This window comes from Coregonus lavaretus, assembly GCF_964263955.1.
Source record: "Coregonus lavaretus genome assembly, chromosome: 3".
Lineage (NCBI taxonomy): Eukaryota > Metazoa > Chordata > Actinopteri > Salmoniformes > Salmonidae > Coregonus > Coregonus lavaretus.
In genome coordinates, this window is record NC_139990.1 from 33,651,305 (window position 1) to 33,661,462 (window position 10,158).

Below are 10,158 nucleotides of genomic sequence, written 5' to 3' on the forward strand. Positions count from 1 at the left end.
TTGAAATCGTTTAAATACTTTCAGTGTTTGCTCTAGCCTACCTGGAGTGCTAGATGGGCAGGGTTTGCAGTTTTTGGACTATTCTATTGGTCCATTAAGCCAGGCAACCTTGGTAAATGATTTCAAATAGTATTTGAACCCAGGTCTGGAAACTGCTTTACCCTTTAACCCAGTAGTGTTACACAGCATATGACTATTATTTACTATATAATATTACTAAACTTTATTGATAAACAGCTACTATTATTTCATATTATAACTATTATTACTCCAGCCATTCTAATGGCTTGTATTGTATGACTTGCATGTAATATGATACTCTTTTAGTATGTATGTTCTGATTTGGACCACTAACGAGTTTTGGAAGCCTTAATATAACTGTCCAGTGAAAATCTCACTTTTAAAAACTCATACCCAAATAATGTTGTTGACTCGCCCTATTCTCGTTTTGTGGCCAAAGCATAAATGAGTATTTGTGGCCAAAGCATACATTTCCTCATTTAACGTGAGTCACATTGGCTCAATGGCTGAGCTGGCCAATTATCTTCAGCTGCCTGACTAAACTAGCCAGAAGGGAGTGGCAGAAAGCTGGCCATTTTTGCATGACTTTTTATGAATATCTTTAACAATCAGTAATATGCCCACACCACTCAAACACAGAAAAGCTGCTTTTTAAATGTACTTTATTTCCATTTCTGGGAAGGAAAACTATTTAACTGATATTGTAATTAATTATAGGTCATATTTCAGAGAAATCTGGAAACCCTGAACACATACTTTAAGGGAACACAGGGGTTGTACTGTACAGCCCAACACACAGGTTATTTACCCACTAGTCATTATTTGTCAGATGTACATTTACATTTTAGTCATTTAGCAGACGCTCTTATCCAGAGTGACTTACAGTTAGTGAGTGCATAAATTTTTTCATACTGGCCCCCCGTGGGAAACGAACCCACAACCCTGGCGTTGCAAGCGCCATGCTCTACCAACTGAGCTACATGGGGCCCTTGTGTTGGGCATTGAGCTGCTCAGTAAGCAAACCAGCATAAACTGATACAACATCCATTACTCCACAGCAATACTTTTGTGATCTTTTTACTAATTAGTTTCACAACATGCCTTGCCTCCCAAACCTAGTACAGGGTTGTCAAATTTAAGAAAAGCCAGGCTGTAGCCTGGACATGGTTTAGCTCTGGCCTCCCAGGGTGTGCTTGTCAAACAGGTACTCGGCCATCTTGTTGTTGACAGCATGTTGTTGACAGCATGTACACAGACAATAGTAAATTGTCGCATCATTAATAATGCAACCATTAGTCAAAGCTAATGTGCATCATGCATGCCACCACATAGCACCACCGACCAGGACATGGAGATATAAGGTGCCTTCACAAAGTATTCATACCCCTTGACTTATTCCACATTTTGTTGTGTTACAGCCTGAATTCAAAATCAATTGAAAAAAAAAATTCCTCACCCATCTACACACAATACCCCATAATGACAAAGTGAAAACATGTTTTTAGAAATGTTAGCAAATTTATTGAAAATGAAATACAGAAATCTCATTTATATAAGTATTCACACCCCTGAGTCAATACATGTTAGAATCAACTTTGGTAGCAATTACAGCTGTGAGTCTTTCTGGGTAAGTCTCTAAGACCTTTGCGCACCTGGATTGTACAATATTTGCACATTATTTATTTTTTGATTCTTCAAGCTCTGTCAAGTTGGTTGTTGATCATTGTTAGACAGCCATTTTAGTCCAAACTGTATCTAGGCCACTCAGGAACATTCAATGTCGTCTTGGTAAGCAACTCCAGTGTATATTTGGCCTTGTGTTTTAGGTTATTGTCCTGCTGGTGAATTTGTCTCCCAGTGTCTGTTGCAAAGCAGACTGAAGCAGGTTTTCCTTTAGGATTTTGCCTGTGCTTAGCTCTATTCCTTTTCTTTTTATCCTAAAGAACTCCCTAGTCCTTGCCGATGACAAGCATACCCATAACATGAGGCAGCCACCACCATGCTTGAAAATATGAAGAGTGGTACTCAGTGATGTGTTGTGTTGGATTTGGCTCAAACATAACGCTTTGTTTTCATGACATAAAGTTAATTTCTTTGCCACATTTTTTGCAGTTTTGGATGCATGTTTTGGAATATTTTTTATTCTGTAAAGGCTTCCTTCTTTTCACTCTGTAATTTAGGTTAGTATTGTGGAGTAACTGCAATGTTGTTGATCCATCCTTAGTTTTCTCCTATCACAGCCATTACATTTTAAAGTCACCATAGGCCTCATGGTGAAATCCCTGAGTGGTTTCCTTCCTCTCCGGCAACTGAGTTAGGAAGGATGCCTGTATCTTTGTAGTGATTGGGTGTATTGATACACCATCCAAATTGTAATTCATAATTTCACCATGCTCAAAGGGATATTCAATTTCTGTTCTGTTTTTGACCCATCTACCAATAGGTGCCCTTCTTTGCGAGATATTGGAAAACCTCCCTGGTCTCTGTGGTTGAATATGTGTTTGAAATTCACTGCTCGACTGAGGGACCTTACAGATAATTGTATGTATGGGGTACAGAGATGAGGTCCATGCAACTTATTATGTGACTTGTTAAGCACATTTTCACTCCTGAAGTTATTTAGACTTGCCATAACAAAGGGGTTGAATACTTATTGACTCAAGACATTTCAGCTTTTCATTTTTAATTAATTTGTAAAAATGTGTAAAAACATAATTCCACTTTGACGTTATGTGGTATTGTCTGTAGGCCAGTGACACAAAATCTCAATTGAATCCATTTTAAATTCAGGCTGTAACACAACAAAATGTGGAAAAAGTCAAGGGGTGTGACTACTTTCTGAAGGCATTGTATAAATACATAGTTTGTTTATTATGACAGGTTGAGCTTCAAACCCTTCAGTGAAATAGAGAGGTTGTAAAATCTACTAGTGAGAACAACATGTAATGAGGTCAAAATGTCACACTTTGACACTTGTAAATAGTCTTCCCTTTGCTTATCCAAGCATTTTACTACACTCTTGCGCTCTGCGCAATGCTCATGCTGCACTGCTTGCATGATTCATTTAAACTTAGGAAAGCAAAGGCTCATCTGGCATTCTTTACTCATCATGCTTTTTTCAACTAAACCTAATTAAAGAGCATATTTTGTACTGTAATATTCTTTGCCAAGGAAACCAATGTATTTTACAGTGACACACAACATTACTTTACGGTTGTCCGATCTTGACTATGTGAAAAACAGTGGAGGCTGCTGAGGGGAGGACGGCTCATAATAATGTCTGGAACAGAGTGATTGGAAATGGCATCAAACACATGGAAACCATGTTTTTGATGTATTTAATACCATTCCACGTATTCTGCTCCAGCTATTACCACGAGCCCATTCTCCCCAATTAAGGTGCCACCAACCTCCTGTGGTGAAAAACCATGCCACTCACTAGCACCCTCTGCAGTTAGCATCATGCTAACATCTCCTGGTAGTGCTACAGCATGTGCATAGGCATTGCCGCGGGAAGTAGAGGTGCTGAGGGTGCTGCAACATCAGAATAAAAAAAGTATTATTATTATTATTTTTTTTATTTTTTTTTACAAAAATAGTGCACTCGGCCTTTACTAGTATTAGCGGACCAATATAGACATCTGTAGTGCAGGCAAAAAAAATCTGCATCTCTGCTTTGGCAAAAAAAGGTAAAATTAAGAACAGTGTCTTGCAGGATTCAATAGTTGGAATTGTAAGAGTTGTTGCCCTTTCCCTTTCTCTGCGATTGTCATTCTAATGGAATCCAGAAAGAACAAAACCCTGTCCTCAAACATTTACATCAAAAGGTGCAAAGTTATGGGTAAAGACACAAAACATCCTCATCAAATTAAATATTTTTCTTGATCAAATAACATGGAAAACAACCACGTTTTGTGCATTGTTAATTTGCCATCCTTACAAACCACTTCATGTAAATGTACATTACTGTATTGTACTTAGGCTGGTCATCTAGGTTTGAACCTGTAGACTTTCCATCACCATGAAGAAAAACAATGCAGAATACATTAATTGAATACATTGAGTCATTAAGTGGTTTGTGATGATGTGATGTGATCATGTGGCTCAGTTGGTAGAGCATGGCGCTTGCAATGCTAGGGTTGTGGGTTTGATTTCCATGGGGGACCAGTACGAAAAAGTATGAAAATGTATGCACTCACTACTATAATTTGCTCTGGATAAGAGCATCTACTAAAATGGAAAAGGAATAAATAGACCATTTCAGTTTTCACATAGAAATAAGTTGCATTTGCAAACATATATCATCCAAGTATTTGTATATTCCACAAGTATTATCAGATTAACTGTTTTGTACAGATAATTATCAGACTCAAGTTACAAATGCTGGTAAACACTCAAATACATGTCGTTTTTAAAGTTTTTTCACAAAAGTCCTGTATTAGTGGACCGATAGGCTATAGACCTCCAAACTTCTTCCCGCGGCTATGTGCATAGGCCTCATATACTAGCACCTTGTACTGTATTCATGAGCTTGCTGTGTACCCTCCTGCAGTTACCCACAGTCTAAACACTATGCACACCTGTGTTAGAATTGTGTCCACTCAAGGATGATGAAACTGACACTGAACCTAAACGCAAATAGGCTGACACTATAGCTAATTGATCAAATGTGACTTATCACACTGTGCCCTACCCCTATGTATTTACATTTTACATTTTAGTCATTTAGCAGACGCTCTTATCCAGAGCGACTTACAGTTAGTGAGTGCATCATTTTTTTTCTTTTTATACTAGTCCCCCGTGGGAAACGAATCCACAACCTTGGCGTTGCAAACGACATGCTCTACCAACTGAGCTACATTCTAAGAACTCTGCCACTTTATAGGCTACATTAGTAGGCTTTGTACCAGGGTTTGGGTCCATTCCAACAAAATCCTCACCGAAAGTCAACAGCAATTTTGTGAATTGGCTTAATTAAAATCGAATTGAACCCAAATCTGATTTGTGCAAGATAACAGTTTCCAGGAGATGGTCTCTTTTCCAGTGGTATACTATACTAAATAGACAGAAGTAGAGTGTTTACAGGTAGACCATCCCACCACAACACAATATGCTGTTGCACGCAAGTTCTCCACAGAGGCACTTCAAATGAACCACTATGCCAATGTTACACCTTCACCAGCAATGCTGTATCATTTTCACTAAGCTACGCTAATAGTATTTATGTAACCACTGTGTAACGGCCCATAATAAAACAAAATACTTTGATGCTAACACGCAAGCCTGTTTTCTGATCTATCCTGATGGTACTGTTGTGTGCTGAGGTTAAGCACCCTGTCTGCATGTGTAAGCACCTGAGAAGAGAGGGAGAGGACGAAGGGAGGGGGGAGAGGAAAGAGCGAGAGAGAAATAGACGCAGGGATGGTGGTACGAAGGTGGGAGGGAGAGGGGAGGAGGGGACAGGTGATATTTAAGCCGCTGTCCGACTCTCTCCTCATCCGTCTTTCCTTGGCTCTATCTCTCTATCCATCTTCACCAAAGACAAAGGAAGCCCTCCATCAGCACTCCATCAGGTAAGATGGATAGGTTAGAGGAAAGTTGTGGCCTCCTCCTTTCTCCTTCTCTGTAACTGATAAATGTTTTCTGGGATCAGCTTAACAATGTTTTTATATGTACCTTGTGAATAGTGGAACTCTGGTATTTTTCACGGTAAGATACCCAGGGCGGCGGGCACCTTGGTATCCAGAGCAATAAGACTTATGGGGCAATAAGTTGAGCTCATCTCCTCAAACTACAATTGGTTTGCCTGTTGTTAATGAGGTTTAAAAAGTTTTAGTTGGACGGACCAGAACCTGTGAAGAAAAGTTATTTTTTCTATCTAATGCTCAGACGGTAAGTTAACTTTTTCCTTCAATGGTAATATTTGAAATATCTTCATTTTAAGACAAAATAGTCAACTGTCTAAATGAGAAATTGTTAAAAGGGTGAAAATAAATGTACTTTCAGAGGAATGTGTTGGAGAAGCATTTTTCTGCAATAATTCCATGGCTCAATAATATATTGCTGTCAACAGTTTGGTAGCCATGGTTTCCCATTGTCTTCTGTCGTCAATGAGGCAGCTGACCTCTATAGACATTCCAGTCAGCTGTGGTGTTTTCTTTACTGATCTATTTTCTTCTCTTTTGTCCTCTTCTCTTCTGTCCTCTTCACTGACCTTAACTCTCTCTTTCTTTACTACCCAAGTGACAGATAAACAACTCTTCTATCTATGCTGCAGTTTTTTGATTAAAATTAGAATTCCTCAGTAGATTATTTAGTCCATCTCCCATTAAAATGATATTGAGCACACAGTGAACATCTGCAAAGGAATATTTTTCAGCTTTTGGAATGGATAGAGCCAGATTGTAGTGTGTGTGCGTGTGTGTGTGTGCGCGTGTGTGTGCGTGTGGGTGTGCATGCGTGCATGTGTTTCTGTGTGTGTGTCTGCGTGCGTGTGTGCGTGTCTATGTGTTCATGTGTACCTCGGGTTACCGGATCACCTGGCCTGAGCTCCTGTTTGTGATTGCCAGGTGGTTTATTTGCGTTCTAACAGTTTTGTGTTTTACTTGCGGTTTCCTTCTGTCACTGTTACATGATCAATATAATTGTGAAACCCTGAGACCTCCATCTCAAGTTACCTCAGTGACGTTATCTTTACTTAACAAGCAGCTTACAAGTCTGTCAACTGAGAAAGATAGAAAATGGACCCTCTCACAATGTTAGAATTGGAAAAATATGTATAATGTCAAGAGAAGTGACGAAATTCTTGGTGTGTTCACTCTAACCATGTTGAAGGCTTTTCACCCTAACTACTATGTGAGTCAGTGTCCTTGACAATGACCTATCTGTGTCTGTGTGTGCACAGTCTCTCCAGCGAAACCAACTCAAGAAGATTCCAAGATGCCGGACACAATGTGTGTAAGACTGTTGCTTTTCAAAAGCCGTCTCTTCATCTCTTATCCCTCACATCTTTCACATGTCAAACCAATTAAGGTAACAAAACACTGTCCAGTGGCCACTGTATGTCGAGAAGGAATAGCTCATTTGTGGCCTGTAATTTAAACTTTGCATATAGTAACCTAGGCCTAGAATTGGGACACCTCCTCTAGTTTACTGATATTCTTCCGTCCGGCATGTATGTTTCACTCTGTCTTGGTGGAGGCTTCACACCCATGTTCGTCATGTGACCGCACATGCGGCTGGGATGGAGCGTGCATCCTGTCATAGTGTCTGACCTCTGCCCTCTGCCCTTCCCTCCAGTATGTCCAAGGAACCCTCTTCCAACCTGGAGAATGCCATGCAGATGCTGATCAAAACCTTCCACAAGTACTCGGGGAAGGAGGGGGATAAGTACACTCTGAGCCGAGGAGAGCTGAGAGAGCTATTAACAGAGGAGCTGGGGAGTTACCTAGGGGTAAGAGGAGTGTACACACTGAGAGGGAGACAGAGACACACACGCAAACATACATACACACATACACACACGAAAACACACACACACAAACACTCACAGGCAGACAAAATAAATGTATTGAATAGAATACGCACACAGACGCATACATACACTAACCTCCCGTCCCCTCCCCCCTCTCCCTCTTCTAATCCAGAACGCCCGCGATGGAGAAGGGGTTGAGAAGGTGATGACTGATCTGGACGCCAACAGCGACGGCGAGGTGGACTTCACAGAGTTCATCATCCTGATGGGAGCCTTAACGGTGGCTTGCAACGACTTCTTCATGGAATACAAGCCTGAGAAACTCGTCCACACACCCTTTGAGAAAAAGGAGACAACGACAGAGGAGAAGAAAGAATGAAGGAAAGATGGGAGGAGGGGGGAGGGACTGGGAGGAGGGAAGGGGGAGATGGATGGGAAGGGGCAATGAACTGTGGAGCAACAGTGAAAGGGTACAATCGATGGTTGTATGGTCATCTTATGCAATTTCTAAACAGTGCAACTGAAATGTGTGAAACAAGGCTAAGGGAACTTCACTGTGTTAAAGTAAGTAAGGTTTCGCTGATGCAGTGTGTTCCCTCTGCAACTAGTCAGTTACTCTTTTCGCTACACCCGCAATAACATCTGCTAAATATGTGTATGTGATCAATACAATTTGATTTGATTTGTGTCCTCAAATGCATGAGTGGCACTGTATACAGCAGGATTCGGCAACAGGTGCCCTGTGGGTCAAAACTGGCATGCGAGTGATTTTTTTTGCCCCCCAAAAAGTTTATTGTGAAAGATAAATATTTTCTGGTGATTTTTGTTTTTGGTCAAATCACCTGGAATTCAGCAAAAAACCTAACATCTTAGGAAATCTGTTCCCAAGTATTCCCACAAATATGTTTTTTTATATGGGATCGTGTCTCAATGTAATCAATGTATGAAATGATTGTTATTTTCAAATACAATCTCTTTTTGGGCTTAGTTGTGGTCAATTTGCAGTGTGCAGATTATTATAATTATTTCCAACACCCCAACCATCCTCTCCGACAAAAATCGGCCCCCGGCTGAATCTAGTTGCCTACCCCTGGTATACAGGGTAGTATGTGTGAGTTCAGTTGTGTTCTCTAAATGCTTTGGTTGCATATTCAGGGTGGATTTAATTGAAAATATTAATTATTTCAGTGGATGATATTGTAACAGACTACCACCAATGGAGTCAGATCGGGGGCCTAAAGCACAACATGGTGATACTCGGAGTCTCATGAACATAAAAATGATATATCATAGATATAGATATTATAGATATAACCTATTCAATCAATATTTCAGATATTTATTATGTTGAACATTTGAATATAATTTACCTTTTTCTTTGCACATATTTTGTAATCTGTTTTTGGTAATTACCAATGTGTTCTTCCAAACATTAAACATGACATTTAACCAGCTATCAATCAACATTGCTTGGTCTTTTCTGTGTCAAAAACTGTGAACCTTCCTAGCACGATAGTGATGCACAGCAATTACAGTGGCTTGCGAAAGTATTCACCCCCCTTGGCATTTTTCCTATTTTGTTGCCTTACAACCTGGAATTAAAATGGATTTTTGGGGGGTTTGTATCATTTGATTTACACAACATGCCTACCACTTTGAAGATGCAAAATATTTTTTCTTGTGATACAAACATGAAATAAGACAAAAAAACTGAAAACTTGAGCATGCATAACTATTCACCCCCCCCCAAAGTCAATATTTTGTAGAGCCACCTTTTGCAGCAATTACAGCTGCAAGTCTCTTGGGGTATTACATTTACATTTTAGTCTCATTTAGCAGACGCTCTTATCCAGAGCGACTTACAGTTAGTGCATACATTTATTTTTTTATTTTTTTATTTTTTTCCATTTTTTTCATACTTTCATATTCCATGGGAATCGAACCCACAACCCTGGCGTTGCAAACGCCATGCTCTACCAACTGAGCTACATCCCTGCCGGCCATTCCCTCCCCTACCCTGGACGACGCTGGGCCAATTGTGCGCCGCCCCATGGGTCTCCCGGTCGCGGCCGGCTACGACAGAGCCTGGATTCGAACCAGGATCTCTAGTGGCACAGCGCCACTGCGTCACTCGGGGTATGTCTCTATAAGCCCATTTTTCAAGGCAAAACTGCTCCAGCTCCTTCAAGTTGGATGGGTTCCGCTGGTGTACAGCAATCTTTAAGTCATACCACAGATTCTCAATTGGATTGAGGTCTGGGCTTTGACTAGGCCATTCCAAGACATTTAAATGTTTCCCCTTAAACCACTCGAGTGTTGCTTTAGCAGTATGCTTAGGGTCATTGTCCTGCTGGAAGGTCCCAGTCTCAAATCTCTGGAAGACTGAAACAGGTTTCCCTCAAGAATTTCCCTGTATTTAGCGCCATCCATCATTCCTTCAATTCTGATCAGTTTCCAAGTCCCTGCCGATGAAAAACATCCCTACAGCATGATGCTGCCACCAGTGATGGGTTTGGGCCAGACATTTTCCTTGATGGCCAAAAAGCTCAATTTTAGTCTTATGCTACTTTCATGGGTGCCAGATGATTTTTCCCTGCTCCTGACAAAACGGATGAAGACTGGTCTTTCTGAGTTCCTCTTCCAGCTGGGATGTTATTGCTGTC

The 10,158-nt window shown here is 40.5% G+C and overlaps 1 protein-coding gene across 1 annotated transcript; it reads left to right on the forward strand.

Annotated features, from left to right (window-relative positions):
• Positions 1–6,960: 6,960 nt before the first annotated feature.
• Positions 6,961–7,874, forward strand: LOC311108858 (protein S100-A1-like; the record flags this gene model as incomplete). The annotated part of the gene is made up of 3 exons (XM_084151629.1): positions 6,961–6,974; positions 7,321–7,474; positions 7,668–7,874. The coding sequence occupies 3 exons, from the start codon at positions 6,961–6,963 to the stop codon at positions 7,872–7,874; spliced, it is 375 nt and encodes a 124-aa protein (XP_084007755.1).
• Between the last annotated feature and the right edge of the window lie 2,284 nt (positions 7,875–10,158).